Source organism: Podarcis gaigeae, assembly GCF_964106915.1.
Source record: "Podarcis gaigeae genome assembly, chromosome: 16".
NCBI lineage: Eukaryota > Metazoa > Chordata > Lepidosauria > Squamata > Lacertidae > Podarcis > Podarcis gaigeae.
Window position 1 is genome coordinate 3,893,626 of NC_139693.1, and position 18,706 is coordinate 3,912,331.

At 49.7% G+C, this 18,706-nt stretch overlaps 1 protein-coding gene across 1 annotated transcript; it reads left to right on the top strand.

Annotated features, from left to right (window-relative positions):
* Positions 1-1,968: 1,968 nt before the first annotated feature.
* GABPB2 (GA binding protein transcription factor subunit beta 2) lies at positions 1,969-17,098 on the top strand. The gene is made up of 9 exons (XM_083715890.1): positions 1,969-2,194; positions 4,592-4,731; positions 6,406-6,573; positions 7,147-7,341; positions 8,791-8,941; positions 9,084-9,197; positions 10,334-10,516; positions 11,736-11,887; positions 12,857-17,098. Exons 2-9 carry the CDS (start codon positions 4,624-4,626, stop codon positions 13,133-13,135), a joined length of 1,350 nt encoding a protein of 449 aa, XP_083572016.1. The 5' UTR covers positions 1,969-2,194; positions 4,592-4,623; the 3' UTR covers positions 13,136-17,098.
* The last annotated feature ends 1,608 nt before the right edge of the window (positions 17,099-18,706 follow it).

The window sequence follows — 18,706 nt, forward strand, 5'->3', positions numbered from 1 at the left end:
CCAAGTTAATCACACCCTTTTGTCTTCATCTGGCTTTGTTATTTCTGGAATGGCTACCTGTCTGGCACTCAGGTATCAGGATGCCAGGGATTATCACTCAGGCAGAGGGGCTGCTGAGTAGCTGAGCTCACATGTCTAGATTAATTTCTGAAGTTTTCCAGTGAGCCAGTACAGAGATACCCATTTATCAGTGAACATTTATCGTGCAGCAAAGGCCCTTTGAATAGATAGGAAGAAACTCTGATGAAGTGTTTTGTGGGGACAAATCACAAAAGTCACAAAAGGGATTGTGCTGGTTTTGGTAGTGGGCTGCATGTGCATGATATCTGCTGGAGGGGCAACCCCCCCCCCAACCTATACATAAATTCCTGCAACACAGTTCTGACGCCTTTGGGGGATTCATCAGATGATGCCCCTGCTGCGCATCGCCACAACCTCCCTGAGGTTTCCTGAAATGGACAAGAAGTGGAATAAATTGAGTCCTTCCAAATCTTACAGTGTGCTGCTGCATGCATAGTTTAAGTACATTTCATGAAGTTTAATCCTAAAGGAAGAATCGCAGGTCAGTGGGCGGACTAGCTGCCTTGAGTGCGGAAGGTGCCAGGTCCCCAGTTGCAGCCCAGTGTGGTGTAGTGGTTAAGAGCAGTGGACTCGTAATCTGGTGAACCGGGTTCGCGTCTCCGCTCCTCCACATGAAGCTGCTGGGTGACCTTGGGCCAGTCACACTTCTCTGAAGTCTCTCAGCCCCACTCACCTCACAGAGTGTTTGTTGTGGGGCAGGAAGGGAAAGGAGAATGAGAGCCGCTTTGAGACTCCTTCGGGTAGGGATAAAGCGGGATATCAAATCCAAACTCCTCCTCTTCTTCTTCTTCTTCCTGGTAGGACTGGGGGCAATCTCCCACCGGAAACCCTGGAGAGCTGCTGCCAATCAGTGTAGACAGCACTGGGTCTGGCTGGGTATGAGGCTGCAAGATGGACATTTAAAGCACCTCCCTAATCATGAATTATGGGAATTGTAGTTTACCATTGTCAGAGCTATGGTTCCCTGCACCTTTAACAATTGCAGGTTGATTTTTTTTTTATTTCTTCTTTTATTTCCTATACCTATTTAGACAATTCTATTTACTTAGACAATTTATTTCCCGCTAATTGCTATTGCCCCTAACTGGTGCACAAGGTACGCAGCGTAAATAAAAATAAAAATAAGTGAAGCCTCTAAAATCCATAGGATTAAGATTTTTAATAAAAAGAATGCAATGTAAGAAATAATGGGAGTGGTTAAAAGACAATTAGAAGTCAATGCAAACATTTAATGCGGCATCTCCCCTCGGGCCACCAGTGTGGAGTTCGCGAAGCACAGCCTGGGACCCCAGAAGACCGGAAGAAAAATAAATTTTAAATGACTTTTTGAAAAATATCAACAAATTTAGATTCACACTAAGGCAAACCAGTGCAAAAGAATGAAGCAGTAAGTCACGAGTAACGTCTCCCCTCTGGAGCAGAAAAATAAGCTGAAGACGTTAGCCTTGAGGTTTTTGGGCAGATTTTAGCTTTGAAAACCCTTGGAAAAAGTCACCAATATTCAAATTGCTACTTATCGCCATAGAAAAGCCCATGGCTAGAGCGGCTCCATCGCTCAGCGCCCATAGAATCTCAGTCTATGGGGCAGTCTTCAGTCTTACCATAGAAATGAGAGGGATGGAGAGGAAGGAGGAGGAGGAAAACATGGCCGCTCCCCATAGAGGTGGCAAGGGATAGAGCGTCCGAGAAAGTCCTCCGGGCAACCATGGCCGCTTACCATTGTACCATGGAGCTGGCGACGGATAGAGCGGCAACCCCTCTAGGAAGAGAGCGGATGAACGCACGTCGGAGGAAGGGGTGGGCCTTTCCCGTACGTACCGGATATAGCCATTGTGAGTCGCTCCCTCACCTCGAAAGGCTTCGTTTTCAAACCCAGCCGAGGCGCACTTCCGGTTCCGCCATTTTGCCTCCCTTTCGGCGCCGAGGGGGGAGGGGAGGAGAGGGGAGGGGCTTGAAAAACAAAACCAATTTAATATATATATATATATATATTCCCATGATGATAATAACCTATATTTTTAAAAAAGGCTAAGGGCGTGTTTTTTTTAAAAAAAGGAAAGATGCCGGTAGGAAGTTAGGAGAGAAGAACCGAACCCCAGACGCCTCTGAGGGGGTGAGTGAGAGGGGGAAAGGGGGTGGAGGGGGGTCGTCGTTGTTGTTGGGGAAGCCGGGTGGCTTTATGGGGGGGCAGTTGGCGTGAGGGGATGAGGCGGCGGAGGCCCGAGAGAGAGAGAGAGAGAGAGAGAGAGAGACGACCTCGCAGGGCTGTTGTGAAGAAGAAAGAGAGAGAGAGAGAGAGAGAAAGAAAGAAAGAAAGAAAGAGAAAGAAAGAGAGAGAGGACCTCGCAGGGCTGTTGTGAAGAAGAAAGAGAGAGAGAGAGAAAGAAAGAAAGAAAGAGAAAGAAAGAGAGAGAGAGAGAGAGAGAGACAGAGGACCTCGCAGGGCTGTTGTGAAGAAGAAAGAGAGAGAGAGAGAGAAAGAAAGAAAGAGAGAGAGAGAAAGAAAGAGAGAGAGAGAGAGAGGATTTCATGTAGGAATCAACAAATACACCAATGCTTTGAGGCTTCCTCTTCTTCTTCTTTTAATGAAGCGGTATATAAACAAACAGATAAATACTGGGAGCAATGACAATAAAGGAATAAACAAAAAAAATTCCTTCCAGTAGCACCTTAAAGACCAACTAAGTTAGTTCTTGGTATGAGCTTTCGTGTGCATGCACACTGTATCTGAAGAAGTGTGCATGCACACGAAAGCTCATACCAAGAACTAACGTAGTTGGTCTTTAAGGTGCTACTGGAAGGAATTTTTTTTTTTGTTTTGACTATGGCAGACCAACACGGCTACCTATCTGTAAATAAAGGAATAGACACTCGAAACAACCGCACCAACCAAAGCAGATCCTGCCCCACAGAAAAGAGGCCACAAATGTTTTTTTTATATATATTAAAAGCTTCAAACTAAGGGAAGCTTTTCCCCTAATGAGTTTGCTGGTTTTTCAAGGTTGCAGAAGACTCTTTGGGGCAGGGAGATCTGTAAATGGAGTGATGGGAGTGGTTTTCTTCTCCCCCCCCCCCAATGGGTATCGAGGATTAGGGATTTAATATGGCTTCATTCCCAAAAGAGACCTCAAAGCCCTTTGCCGTATAATGATGGACGAGCACACATTATGCATATATATATGTGTGTGTGTGAATATATATATGTATATATAATGTAATATCTAAAATGTAATGCACACACAAATATATAGGGACAGAAACAGGATGCTAAAATAGGACAGGAGGGCCGTGGCCTCTTGCCAATACATTTGAGTGGAAATATAACAAACAAGCACGCTTCTTCCTGTGACCCCACTTTCGGGTCTTGCCTTTGGTGGGGTTACAGAGGGAGGAAGAGGCCTCCCCCCTTTTTATCTTATCTCATTGTTTCTTGTGGGGGGGGGGGGGAGAGACATGCCTGCCTCTGTGGGCGGATGCCATGTGCATTTCAATGAAATATCGGCGTTCGCTTTCCCCCACAGTTTTAATATTTGTACATACCCCTTCATTTGTGCCTCCTGGCAGCCAGCTAGGCCAGTGGCAAGGGATGATGGGAGATGGAGTCCAGGGGAATTGGGAAGGCTGCAGGTTTCTCACTCCCTGCTGTAAAGAATTGGCCTTGCTGTACAGTGGGACCTCGGGTTACATATGCTTCAGGTTACAGACTCCACTAACCCAGAAATAGTGCTTCAGGTTAAGAACTTTGCTTCAGGATGAGAACAGAAATCATGCTCCGGCGGTGCAGCAGCAGCAGCAGGAGGCCCCATTAGCTAAAGTGGTGCTTTAGGTTAAGAACAGTTTCAGGTTCAGAACGGACCTCCGGAAGGAATTACTGTATTTTTCGCCGTATAGGACGCACTTTTTCCCCTCCAAAAATGAAGGGGAAATGTGTGTGCATCCTATGGGGCGAATGCAGGCTTTCGCTGAAGCCTGGAGAGCGAGAGGGGTCGGTGCGCACCGACCCCTCTTGCTCTCCAGGCTTCAGGAAGCTATCCCCCCAGCCCGGCAAGCTCCCAGAGCGATGCCAAAGCTGCGCACAGCTTCGCCATCACTATGGGACCCGTTCTGGGGGCTGGGGTCGGGGGAAGCTCGGGCTTCCCCCACCCCCAGCCCCGCAAGCTCTGGGAGCGATGCCGGGCTTCCCCCGCCCCAGCCCTGCGCCTAGGGGGGGAAATAATTACCCCCCTTTATTCCCCCCCCCCCAATCTAGGTGCGTCCTATGGGCCGGTGCGTCCTATAGGGCGAAAAATATGGTAAGTACTTAACCCAAGTTACCACTGTATTGTGAACCAGCGCTTAAGGTCTTACCTGTTGTACTGTGCTCCTGGTGAGTGGTTATAGGAGGGGCTGGAGCATTTGATAATTGTCATGCCTTTTAAAATGCTAAATTATAGCCTCGTGGAGTTTGATGTCCTCTCCTTGAACCGTACTGTATCCTCTGCTCTCTCTCGCACCCCATGTCAAACTCCAGATTTTTGAAACCACCTGTTCCCATGTATCAAGATGTCCCTGGTGGACCTGGGGAAGAGGCTGCTGGAAGCGGCTCGCAAAGGCCAAGATGACGAAGTCAGGACGTTGATGGCAAACGGTGCGCCTTTCACTACGGACTGGGTGTGTATGGAGGGCAACAATATTGCGGGGGACAGGAGAGGGAAATGGGGGAAAGGGGGAGGGTTCTTTTGCTGGGATCACAGCAACAGATTCATGGCTACTAGTCACAATGGCTCTGCTCCACTTGCAGACAGTGTTTCTAAATACAGTGGTACCTCGGGTTACATACGCTTCAGGTTACAGACGCTTCAGGTTACTATTGCTGGACTCCGCTAGCCCAGAAATAACCTCGGGTTAAGAACTTTGCTTCAGGATGAGAACAGAAATCGTGCTCCGGCGGCGCAGCAGGAGGCCCCATTAGCTAAAGTGGTACTTCAGGTTAAGAACAGTTTCAGGTTAAGTACGGACCTCCGGAACGAATTAAGTACTTAACCCGAGATACCAGTGTACCAGTTGCTGAATTCCATGGGAGCGGGATGTGCTGCTCAAATCCTACTTGGTTGTTTCTTATGTACTATAGAGCTATGGACTATTTTTTTAATTTGTTGAATTTATATCCTGCCCTTTGTCCCGAAGGAGCCCCAGGAGCAAGCAGATTCAGTGGTACCTTGGTTCTCGGACTTAATTTGTTCTGGAAGTCAGTTCGACTACCAAAACCATTCGAAAACCAAGGTGTGGTTTCCGATTGGCTGCAGGAGCTTCTTGCACTCAAGTGGAAGGTGCATCGGACTTTTGGCTTCCGAAAAGTGTTCACAAACCGGAACACTTACTTCCGGGTTTGCGGCGTTCAGGAGCCGATTTGTTCATCAACTAAGCTGTGCGAGAACCAAGGTACCACTGTATACAATTTGACAACAAAGCAAAACATTCTAAAACATTTCTAAAAACAATTACAATTAAAAGCATCTAAAAGCAGGTACAGTTAGGAACATTCTAAATGCAACTACATTGAAAAACATTTGAGCATCTAATGATCTTGAGGGTCTCTCTGTATTCTTCAGCCACCAAATTCCTGGGTAAACAGGAGAGTTTTCAGATTGCTCCTTGAAGTTAATGATGATGGAGACAGGTACACTTTGCTAGGGAAAGCATTCCACAACCGGGGAGCCACTACTGAAAAGGCCCTGTGATGGGTCAGTGCCAACCAGGCAGCCCCCTGTGGCGGCAGCATCAACAATGCCTCACCTGCTGATCTTAGGGTCTGGAGCATTTTGTACTGGGGAAGGCGCTCTTTTAGATACTTGGATCCCAAACCTTTTAAGGCGTTATATGCTCATACTAATACATCTACTGAAATAAATAATCGTGTATTTGTGATCAGTATATTATGACTATTATGTGCAGCTCTGTCTGCACCAGTTTCAGAGGAACCCACATTTGCAACCTCTCAGACAGTGTTGGACTCCCAACGCCCATCAGCGTACCTGCCCATTGGCTGTGCTGATGGGGAATGATGGGAGCTGGACGCCATTGACATCTGGAGGGGCTTAAGTTCCTTACACACTTGTTATGGAAGACTGCATGGTCAGCTGAAGCCCTTTGTCCCCCACTCCCCTGTCCACAAGGCACACAGTACCCGCACACCTCCTGAGTCACGGAGATTGTGTGCCGCCTTGAATACAAGGGGAGCGTCCGCAGAGCTATAGACGAGCCCGTTCATCGTGGAGTGTAGTCAGAGACGGTGGACCATGCGGTAAGAAGGTGGTAACATTTTCCTGTTCACTCGTCCTGCAGCTGGGAACATCCCCTCTTCACCTGGCAGCTCAGCATGGCCACTATTCCACGGCGGAAGTCCTGCTCCGAGCGGGAGTGAGCAGAGACGCACGGACCAAGGTGGACAGGACGCCGCTGCACATGGCGGCCGCTGACGGGCACTCGCACATCGTGGAGCTCCTCATCAGGGTAAGCGAGGTTCTGTCATAACGGGGGTGGCTTTAAAAAGACCTGAGCAACGGTTAAGGTTAAGCAACCAGGTGTCAGGTTGGGAATAACAGCAGAACCTAAAGCCCACCATCTGTTTTCACCCATAGAAGCAGTAATAAGAAATTATCCTCTATTCCCTCTCATCTGCTGAACCTTCACTGATTGGTTTACCCACGTCTTGCTTTTGTCATAGTGTCTTGTTCAGGCATAGGCAACCTTTGGCCTTCCAGATGCTTTGGACTACAATTCCTATCATTCCTGACCACTGGTCCTGTTAGCTAGGGATCATGGGAGTTGTAGGCCAAAACAGCTGGAGAGCTGAAGGTTGCCTATGCCTGGTCTTGTTGGTACATCGGGACAGACTAGCATAGTTGTATTCTTGTTGTCTCGACTGTGGCTAGAGTAGCATTTGCTGAAAAGCACTTCCTTGGAGCATCCTTGATGGTGTGGGTGGCTTGATTTCTTTGCACGTCCGGGGAGCAGCGTTCCCCATGCTCCTCCTGTAGTTGGCTTTGACCCATAGCTACTGTTTCTCTTCCCTCTGCTCATCAGAACGGTGCCGACGTAAACGCCAAGGACATGCTGAAGATGACGGCGCTGCACTGGGCGACGGAGCACAACCACCGCGACGTCGTTGAGCTGCTCGTCAAGTATGGGGCCAACGTGCACGCCTTCAGCAAGTTTGACAAGTCTGCCTTTGACATCGCGCTGGACAAGAACAACCCAGAGACCTTGTTAATACTGCAGGTAGGAGAAAAACGCTGCCTTTTTGTTCCCAACAGAACACCAGCCCTGATAAACTATATCTTAATGAGGATCTAAAAGGGATTAAATATCCCAAACGCCCTCCAAAACAGCAGTGCTTAATTATTATTATAATAATTTTAACTTGCTGTCTGAACCTCCATTGGCAAAGGAGCTGAGTGAATTCCTTCTTGGAGGGTGTGCCACAATCCAGGCACCCTCGCCACGAAAGGAGCACATCAGACAATGGGGGAAAGGGGTGAATAGGGGAGCAGGTAGAGGCTTTGGGGCAGGCATAGGCAAACTCGGCCCTCCAGATGTTTTGGGACTACAACTCCCATCATCCCTGACCACTGGTCCTGTTAGCTAGGGATGATGGGAGTTGTAGTCCCAAAACATCTGGAGGGCCGAGTTTGCCTATGCCTGCCTTAGGAGATCCTGGCCCAACACCGTTATCTGGGTCTAGGATAACGCTATGCTTCTGACTAGCAATACTGGCATTTATCTTTTTTAGACCCGAAGGACCGTCACCTAAAAATGACACTGTCCCTTTTAGATTTCTGATGTCTTTCTCCCACCTCACAGAATACGCCGACAAGCCTTGAAAGTTGAATTTCTTTTGACCCAAGGCAGTGGTTTTATCTACGTATTTGGCAAGATTTTTTAGCTGTTTGCATAAAACAGTATAAAGCATTCGTTAAAAATACTGATAGAACCAAAGGTTCAAAACTAATGGATGTCCAACTCATCAAAACAGAAATAAAACCAGAAGTTTTAAAAATAGACGTATGTCATAAGATTGTGTGTCTGAGTGTTTGTACGTAAATGAAAAATGTTTTAAGCAGATGTTGCAAAGAGTACAGTCATACTTTAGTTGCCGAACGCCTTGGTACTTGTACGTTTTGGCTCCCGAACTATCAAAAATCGGAAGTGTTCCGGTTTTCAAACAGTTTTTGGAAGCCAAACATCTGGCACGGCTGACGCGGCTTCTGATTGAGTGCAGGAAGCTCCTGCAGCCAATTGGAAGCCGCACCTTGGTTTTTGAACGGTACCGAGAGCCGAACGGTGACTGTATGGTGAAGGCATTTTCCTAATGTCAATGAGCAGTGCTGCAATGCTGAAAGATTGATTCCTTGCAAGTGTGAAATGGATGTAATGTGGCTCTTGTGAAAGTGGTTGAGTAGGAACATAAGGAGCAAGGTGATTCCCCGTTGAGTTTGGCTGGGGAACAAATCGGCCCCCAGTGCAGATCTCTGAGCCTGACGTGTAACACGCTGAGAGGGTCTTGCTCCTGTCAGGGGTCGTGCCGCAAGAACGGCAGTTTCTGGACCAAGGATTCTCCAGTAATGGGCTTGCAAAGAGGCGGGTGGATATGGCAACTGGAAGGCTGTTTGGGGGCAAGCATTTAAGGACGAACATCTGCCTGAATCAGGGCATCGTTCTCTTCCTCAGGAAGCAATGCAAAACCAGGTCAACACCAACCCTGAGAGAGTGAACCCGGTCCCAGGCTCCGTCACCGTGGGCCAGCCGTTTATTTTGGCTTCAGGGGACATGATGAGTCTGGCCAGCATCGTCTCCTCAGCAGGCACCAAAACAACCTCAGGTAGGACTCTGGAAGCGGCCACACCCACTTCCTCCCCTCTTGCTGTGTCAACACAGGATAGTGAAACCGCCTCTGCGGGTGTCTGCCATTCTGGGACGTCTCTGTTAACATCCTTTGTTCCCTCTTCCACCCTCCCGGGCAGGCGATTCCCACATTTCCACGGTGCAGTTTCCAAACTCAACAACCTCAGTCCTCGCCACGCTGGCAGCCATCGCAGAAGCCTCCGGCCCGCTTTCCAATTCAAACAGAGCCCCCGGTAGGTCGAAAGGAATCTGGGTATCTGTCGCCAGGGATGGGTGGACGGGTGGAAAGACTGGGCATTGTCCCTATGCAGGCTGTCTCAACTCTGACGGGAAAAAGCAGGTCTGTTCCCTCTCCAGCAGCCCTCCTGTCCGTCCAGATCATAAGCAGGGAGGGGGGGATTGGCTTAGCTCGCTGGACTTCCCCCAGTAACCTGGTGGGCATAGTAAGAACTAGTTAGTTATAGTAGCATTCTCTTCAACGAGTGCTAGTAATAAAAATAATCAGAAAAGCAATACAGAAAGTTACAGAATCCTATAAGCAAGACCAATGAACAAAGAAACAATTACATCACAAGGTAAACAAACAAAATTACAACATGAATTAATATTTCCAGTTTAAGGAAATGCAGCCCTTGAGGCTAGCAAGGCTGCCAGGTACCCACTGCTTAACCCCTGAGAGGCCAGCCGCAAAGACACACTTCTGAAATATTTAGGGGTAGGATAAGGAACCAGGACTCTTCAAATGCTGACTTCAACCCCCAGCAGCCAGCAGGTTGTAGGTGCAGCAATATCTGGATAGCGACAAACTCCCTATCCCTGTTCGGATCCTCACAAGCCTTTTATAAATAAATAAATGTGGAAATCACAAAGAGCTAGTAGTGTTACTCTGCTAAAGTTACTCCGCCTCCAATCCTCCCACAGTGCATTTTAAAGCAGGAAGAGGGAAACTGCCCGCCCCCCCCCCCCACCAGCAGGACAAACAGCCAGGGGTGAGCACCCGGCAGGCCTCAGGTCCCGCCAGTCCTGAGTTAGGCCATTCAAGGTCTCTGTGTTCAGAAAACGGCCATCCCCTACACGAAAAAGGGAGCAAGAAACCCTTCTGTTCTCTGTGTTGCCATGAGGTCTAGAAACCTCGTTTTGAATTTCTCGAGCCCATTCCAACAAACGTGAAAACCGCAGCTGTGTGTGGGTTGCTGGACCTCATTTGTTCATTTTCTTTGTGGCGCCAGTTCTTAAACGCTGTGTTTGTCCAGGTGGCCCCCAAAGCTGTGATTTGAGCTCTTTCCTCCCTGGTTAATTTTTTTAAAAAAGAAACAGAAGCGGCTGAGCTCTTCCCTTTTACATCTTTCTTTCTCTCTTTTTTTTGCAGCATCTGAAGAAACAGTGGACTCCAGCTCTGCCAGTTCCCCCCTCCAGCACGTGGTTGGTGGCGGGGGCCGGCGGATTATCACGATCATGACCGACGGCGTCCATCTGGGCAACCTCCAGGCGGCCCTTCCCAGTGGGGCCCTCGGCCAGCCCTTCATCGTGACGATGCAGAATGGGCAGCAAGGTAAAGGGGAGGGGGCGACTCCAAGGGAGAGGTACAAGCTGCTCCCTTCTTTTTGGGCTCAGCCAGCATCAATCAGAAGACCAGAGAGTGTGGGGGACACACCTCTGGCCCTTCCAGTGTGGCTGGACACTGACTGCATCTGGGACGTGATAGGAGAGCCACCTTCAGATACCTGGAGGAGACATGCAAGCTTGTTCTTCTGTTGCTCTGGAGGGGAGGATCCCAAGCAGCAGTTTCAAAGGACAAGGAGATGCCAAGCAAACATTAAGAAGAACTTTCTGACGGCAAGAGCTATTTGACAGTGGATCTTGGAAGGCGATGGACTCTCCTTCCCTGTAGGTTTTTAAGCAGAAGTTGGGTGGCCGTCCACCAGGACTTCCTTTGCTGTGATTGTATGTCAGGAGTGCTCTGATGGTGTTTCCTGCTTGGCAGGGGGTTGGACTCGATGGCCCTTGTGGTCTCTTCCAACTCTGATTCTATGATTGCTGCATTGCAGGGATTTTGGACTTTGATCGCCGTCCCTGGCCTTTGGAAGGCATCCCTGTCTGGAAGGCAGCAGGTTGTCAAAGGCCTTCATAGTATCTTTTTGGCCTGGCAAGCCAGACCTCATCTCTCCCCCACCTTCCCCTTACACAGTCCCAACTGTGTGGGGCCACCCATCCGAAGGAACTTTGCTGAAGATCATGGGTATAAAATAGGGTTGCCATTTGGAAAACCCCAAAGTTGAGGAGCCTTTTAAAGACAAACCCCCAAGTTGTTGAGATGATTTTTTTTTTTTTACAAAAATGCCAAAACCACCCTGCATTTTTTCGATTGAGTTGTCTGAGATCCAGGGCAAAGCCAGACGTCAATTCCGCCTTTGAAATCCCAGTAACGTCTGGCAAAATCTGGGTGTATGGCAGGCCTGTATAAAACAATAGAAACCATAATATAATAATAATTTTTATTATCTTTATTAGCATGCCACAATTCAGTCTAAGGTACCAATGGGGGGTTGCAACAATTTAAATACAGTATTAAAGAAATTGAATTGAGCTGTGAACTGAAGATGAACCGACCAAGCTCTGATCTGTAAAGGGGCGAACGTGAACTGCAATTAGTTGAGGCTGGAATGGCTCCTGTTCTAAAAACTGAACTTTCCAACCCCTGAGCAGCACTGCGTGCTTTCCTCCCCTCACCAGATTTCCCTGTGTCTCCCCCCCCCCCCCGCACCTTGCAGTCCTCACAGTGCCTGCTGGTCAGGTTGCAGAAGAAACCATCATCGAGGAGCAAAGTGACAGCAATCACCACATAGTAGAGGAGGAGGAGGAGGAGCCCCCTGCCAAGAAGATCAAGATAGAGGAAGTTGCAGATGACCTGGAAGAAAGCAAGGTAAAGGGGGGGGGGGAGAGACCCAATGCCTTTTGGGCACCCATGTCCTAGAACGGCGAGAGATTTTACTTATTCTTACAGTCATACCTTGGATCCCGAATGCTCTGGAACTCTGATATTTTGGCTCCCAAGCGATTGAAACCCGGAAGTGATTGTTCCGGTTTGCGAATGTTCTTTTGGAAGCCGAACGTCCTTCTCCGGCTTCCCATTGGCTGCAAGAGCTTCCTGCAGCCAATCGGAAGCTGCGATTTGGTTCTCAAACGTTTTGGAAATCAGGTGGACTTCCGGAATGGATTCCTTTTGACTTCCAAGCTGCAACTGTTTTTATTTTGTTGCAATCATATCCCATCATTTTCCCTCCCAAGAAACTCAACATGGCGTAATCTGGGGGACCGGGTTCGCTTCCCTGCTCCTCCACATGCAGCTGCTGGGTGACCTTGGGCCAGTCACACTTCTCTGAAGCCTCTCAGCCCCACTCACCTCACAGAGTGTTTGTTGTGGGGGAGGAAGGGAAAGGAGAATGTTAGCCGCTTTGAGTCTCCTGAAGGGGAGTGATAAAGCGGGATATCAAAGCCAAACTCTTCTTCTTTATTCTCACAATAGCCCTGTGAGGTAGGTTAGGCTGAGAGGCAGCGACGGGCCCAAGGAGCTTCATGGGCAAATGGTAGGATTTGAACTCTGGTCTCTCCCAGGTCCTAGTCCGACACTCTTAAGCACAAGTGGTTCTCCCTTTTTGCCAGAAAGATTTTACTTGTGCGGAATATTCCATCCCTTCTCAGAGGGATGCCTTTTCCCTCCGCTGCTCATGAGGTCTAGAACCTTGCTTTCCCCCCAGCAATAAAGTGGGATTTTTTAGCCCAGTCCTGCTCCACCATCCATCCCCTCTTTGGAAGAAGCCCTCTCTGCAGCTGCCCTGAGCCGCCCCTCCTGACAAAGACCCATGGGTCTGCTTCCCCCCCCCCCCCGTAGGAGAGGGAGATTTTGCAGCAGCAGCTGCAGGAAGCCAACCGCCGCGCTCAGGAGTACCGCAGCCAGCTGATGAAGAAGGAGCTGGAGGCCGAGGGGTACCGGCAGAAGCTGGAAGCCATGGACAGGCAACAGGCCAACGGGACGGAAGAGGTCGCGGAGGACGACGGCGAAGGCCAGGCGGTCAGCTCCGCCGCCGTGTCGGAGGAGGAGGCCGTCAGCTCCACGGTGGACCTGGAACTCCCAACCGACGTCGCGGTGGAGACCGTCAGCACCTCGTAACCCTTCAGGTCGCCCTTTCGCTTACTTTCTTGAAATAGGAAAATCAACAGGATTAAAGCTTGCCTGGGAAAAGGGGTATAGCGGAATGAAGGAAGCCACACCCCTCCCTCCAAAGAAACTCTGGATAAAAGTCCTTTGGTGGGGGACAGTTCACAGTCAACCCCCCTATCCCCTCTCCTGTCCTTTGTCCTCGCTCCCCCCCCCCTTTCAGAACAGGGCTTTAAACACCCACAGCCATAAAATAAATGCCTTTTTTATAATCTTCTTAGCCATTCAGAGAGAGATATTTTTGTTACCGGAAGCCCTTTTTATAAGCCGCCAGCAAGTGACCTAAAGCTCCAACCAAACCTGGCCCTTTTCATGAGGGCGACGCCGCCTTACTGTCAGGGTGCCGGCCCTCTCTGGAACGGGGTGGGAATGCAGATGTGTGCAGCCCAGTTTCTCGGGGGGCCGGCGGCAGAAAACAGGAGCAGATCCACAGGATGTTCTCTCCCTCCCCCCCCCCCCGGCCAAATGGCCCCAGTTGCTGAAGGACCCTGCGCACAAATTGACAGGAGACACTCACTTTCCTGTTTCCCGAGGCCTTGACAATAGCGGGTGCGGCAAAGGCAGGCTCTCCTCTTAGAAACACGGGCAGCGGCTTGTATCAAAAGCAGGGCCCTGGGTGCTGAGCCTCTGAGCTGCCCTCTCTGTACCTCCTGGGGGCCGAGGGAGAGGGTTTTATTAGCCCTGGGGGTGCCCTTGAATTCCAGTCGTGCCTCTCACTTATCTGGCTAGAGGGGCGTGTATGTGTGTGAGAGAGAGACTGTACAAACCAGCCTTCTTAGATTACAAAAGGTAGAAATCCATGCCCGTTGCTCCACCCACTATCTCGTCCCTGCGCACCTTTGCCAGGTGGCCCCTGGAAGATGGGGATGTGGCCCCTGGTCTGCAGAAGCTTCCGTGGCCCCATCATAAGTCTGCCTGCCTGTGCCTTGTGAGATGTGCATATTTACCTCTGGCTCAGGGATGGAGGGATGTCTGCAGCCCTTCCGGATGCTCCCAGGCCGCAAGTCGTGCCCTCCTCGTCCTCCTTAACCCCCATCCTATTCTGACCAGGGCTGGTGGGACTTGGGGTCAACCTGCGGAAGGCTGCAGGTGCCGTCTCCCCCCTGTTTCTGCCCCCCAGGCTTGCTCTTCGCTCTATTCAGGCCTTTGAAATATTCAGCTTTCAGAAGGACCCCAAAGGCTCCCGCCCTTGTCTGTCTCCCTTCACCCTCGCGCCCCCAGCCTTCAGTTCTACCCAAAATACAACATGTACCGTATTTTCCCATCTATAAGACGTCCCCATGTATAAGACGCCCCCTATTTTGTGGGGCTCAAATTTAAGAAAATGGGGAAAGATGGCTAAGTGTATAGGACGCTCCCCAAATTTTTGACATTACTTTAAGGGGGGGAAAAACCTAGTCTTATACACAGAAAAATACGATGACTCTTAACAACTAGGCCGGTATTTTAGAGGAAAGGAAAGAGCCACCCCATGGCAAGGAATCTTGCTAACGAATCTGTTCCCTTTGGACTGCAAAGCCACTGTGCGGCGGAAGCAGGCTTAATTTCAAAAGGTGCATTTATTTATATTTGCCATAGCTCTCTATATTTTTAATATATATATATATATATATTGTATGTATATAACTGATTGTAGTCCAGTTCCCAGGGTTTTCTTCGTGCCTTTGAGGACTAGAACCACATTTTTTAAAAAAAGAAACAACCCCAAAAACTGTATTCAGGTTTACACCCGTCTATCTGCTCTACTGTGTGTTGCACTTGATGCCTTAGGGACCGGATGGGAAAGCCCCCATTGCTATCCCTGATGATTGGCCAGACAGGATGCTGGGAGTTGAAACCCAACATTGTAGGGAGGGCCTACCCCCCGCCCCCACCCGGCTATTATAAAATAGAAGTGGGAACTGTAGGGGAACTAGTTAGCCTCTGATAACAGCCCTTGATGTCGCTCTTGTCTCCCTGGTTCTGGGGCGTGTGTGTTCAAGGGTGGGTTGAAAGGCAGCCAGCAACTGCACGCGTGTAGGAACATAGGAAGAGCTCTGCAGGATCAGGCCGGCGGGAGCTCGTCTGGCCCAGCACCCTGCTCTCACAGTGGCCAAACGCCCCAAGGAACCGAAGGACCTAGATAGACTGTCTCTGGGTCTGGAGGTCCCGTAAGAATGTACGGAGAGCCCTGCTGTGCAGGATCAGGCCGAAGGGGACCCATCTTGCCCAGCACCCTGTTCTCACTGTGGCCAACCAGATGCCCCAGATGCGAACGGGACTCGAGCATGACGGCAGCAACACACTCCCCACTTGGGATCCTTGCGAGGCCTTTGTTCCCTCCAGAGGATGATGGGCAAGACCTATGGTCAGCAGCTGAAGTTCCTCATTACCCAGATCAGAGGTAGCCAACATGGACGGGGTTTTGCAGCTCTCAGCATCCCTGATGGTTGGCCGTGCCGATGGGGGATGATGCGAGTCCCAGCACCCTCTGCAGGGGCACCTGAGCAGCTGCTCAATGAATTTGAAGAAGCGAGGGCCCTGGCAGAGCATCAGAGCGGCTGCCTTGTGTGCCGAAGGTCCCTGGCTCAGGCCCTTGAGGCACCCCCTCTCTGCCTGAAAGCCCAGAGAGCTGCTGCCGGTCAGTGCAGACAGTACTGCCCTTTGCGGACCAACAATCTGCATAAATCAGCTTTCCACATTCCTAAGATTTTCAGGGATAGCTTATAAAAGCAAATGTCGGGCACATCAGCAACTGGGAACTGATGATTTTGGCGGGGCAGGTTTCTTGCAGGGTTGTCGTTTAAACATTCCTAAGAGTTGTCCACTGAGCTAGAGGTGTCCATGCATTCTCAGGATACGCTGTTGAATCCCTGGGGCAAGCTGTGGGCTTCTCCGTTCCTCCTAAGGGAGGGAGGAAAATCAGGTATGCAAAGGACCACGGACCCACAGCCCCGTCCCCCACAAGAAATGGAGACCCCCCCCTCTCACAACACCTGTCACTAGGGCCAGATTCACACCCTGTATTGAAAGTACTGCAGTACCGCTTTAAGCAGTCATGGCTTCCTCCCAATGAATTCTGGGAGCCGTGGTTCGTTGTGGGTGCTGAGAGTTTTTAAGAGACACCCCCCCCAAAAAAAAAAATATAGGAGCTGTACGTGATTTAGCAATCAGTCCCTCTTCCCAGGGAACTCTGGGAATTGTAGCTCTGTGAGAGGAAATAAAAGACTTCTAGCAACTCTCAGCACTCTTAGCAAAACTACATCTCCCAGAAGTCTTTGGGGGAAGCCATGACTGTATTGTTGTGGTATATAGTGCTTTGAAATGCACGGTGATTGTCAGGACAAATAAAGTGTAAGCAAACAGGTTTCGTGAAGAACCTTCCCATCTAGGAGCGAGGGAGGCAGTGAGCACCGGATTCATGCTCCTGCGTTTTTAGGAAAAGGAAGCCTATTTATTTAATGTGCAATTTAGAGAAAGGAAATAAGAAGCTTTGCTGCAGCCTTTCACTTTTAAAGCAGCGATCTTGAAACGACCTTCTAAGTGCTAAAAACCGTAGCACCTTGGCCTTCGCCTGGTGCCTCGGTGGTCTCTAGAGAGAAAGGGGAGCAGGCAGCGCAATGACCCTCGTCTCTCGTCAAAACTGCAGCGTCAATGTCGGGGCCCCGCCGGCCTTTTACGGACACGGAAACCTCCTAACTTGACCCAGTGCAGACTCCAGGAGGCAGCTGTTACAACTGCCCTACAGATTTGTAGATGACTTTCTCTTTTTTTATTATGAAAAATAGCTTTATGTACAGGCTGGCTTGTTTAAGGGGTGGGGGGAAATATATTTTATATTTTAGGGTCTTTTGCCCGAAAATGTTACGTTTACAATGTGTACAATTTCCTCTCTTTTTTTGTACTCTGGTTTGGTTAATAAAAATGCCATGATCACCCGTTTTCTTTCCGAGCTGGGAAATTAAAACAAGGAGGTGTCCTTCGTGGAGTAGCGAGACAACTGTTGTTACGGGTTCTGTGGGTCTGGGAGTCTGCGGAGTTGAGCCTGACCCATTGCAAGGGGGTCCTGCTTCTGGAAGGGTTCCTTGACACCCTGGGCCATGTCTCCACATTTATTACCCATATCTCAGTCTCAAGGGATGGGGGAGCCCATAGCCCTTCAGATATGGCTGGCCCTAACCATTGGCCCTGCTGGCTGCCGGGAGTCGGGAGTCCGACGACGACATCTGGAGAGCTTCAGGTTCCCTGCTGCTGGCTGATAATCCCATGAGGCAGGGAGGGAAATGGAAGAAGGGGATTGCTGGGGAATACAGTGGTACCTCGGGTTAAGTACTTAATTCGTTCTGGAGGTCCGTTCTTAACCTGAAACTGTTCTTAACCTGAAGCACCACTTTAGCTATTGGGGCCTCCTGCTGCCGCCACGCCACTGGAGCACAATTTCTGTTCTCAACCTGAAGCAAAGTTCTTTTTTTTTAAAAAAAAAAATTTTTATTAAATTTTCCATTTTGACAGTCTAATCAAATCACATTAAATATTCCAAATTATACAAATACATATCATATAGTCCGAATATTCTGCCAAATTATAAATTTTTATTGGGACTTCCCATGCTTCAAGTTTTTTGAGGGGGGGAGCGCTGATCATCTCTGAAGCAAAGTTCTTAACCCGAGGTGCTATATCTGGGTTAGCGGAGTCTGTAACCTGAAATGTATGTAACCTGAAGCGTATGTAACCCGAGGTACCACTGTAATAGGAGTGTAGCAGTGGAAGGGACCCCAGAGCATCATCTAGTCGAGCCCCCAGCACTGCAGGAACCACCGCTAGAGATTCCCTGAAAAGTGAATCCCATACAAGTCAAACCAGCAGACTGACTTGCTAGAAGGCCACTTGCTAAATTCCCAGTTCAGAGAGGAATCAAATCGCCCTGAGAATCTTAGGAGAACCAGTCCAAAGGGAAGCTTGGTTAGGCTGAAAACAGCTGTTTATTTCCCTCCTTTGACTTGCCAACCCCAGGTGGGAAAACGAGCGCGTTGTTTTCATCCACGGATCTGAGGCCCCTCAAGGTGGCACCATCCGGACATCGGCCCCAGATGCCCCCGTCTTCCCTGCAAAGAGCCTGGATCTTGTTAAGATTCCTGGGGCGTCGCAGGCCTAGCTCTCTGCCAAGCGCTGACTAATAACTAACATTTCGCCGCTGGTAACGAGGCGCCAGCCGAGCCCCGCTTTGATTTATAGCGGCTTAGCGGGCTTTTGACGGGGAAAGTAATTAGCTTTCCCCAGGAAAATGAAAAGTGGGGGGGAGAATCGGGGAGCAGCTGAAAGGCAGCCGTGTGCCAAGCGAGGGATTCTGGGCCTCTGGCTCCCCTAAAGGCATGGAGTCGGGGACCCAGGTGGGTGTTCTGGGGCGAACATACCTGTCTCTTCCTCTTCTGGTCCTGGATCTCGGTTGGCTTACGAAGATGATTGCCCCTGCTTCAGCTTTTTGGCTTCAAATGTCCTTGTTGCTGGTTGCCCTTCTGCTACTGGGCCGAGTTCGAGGTGTCG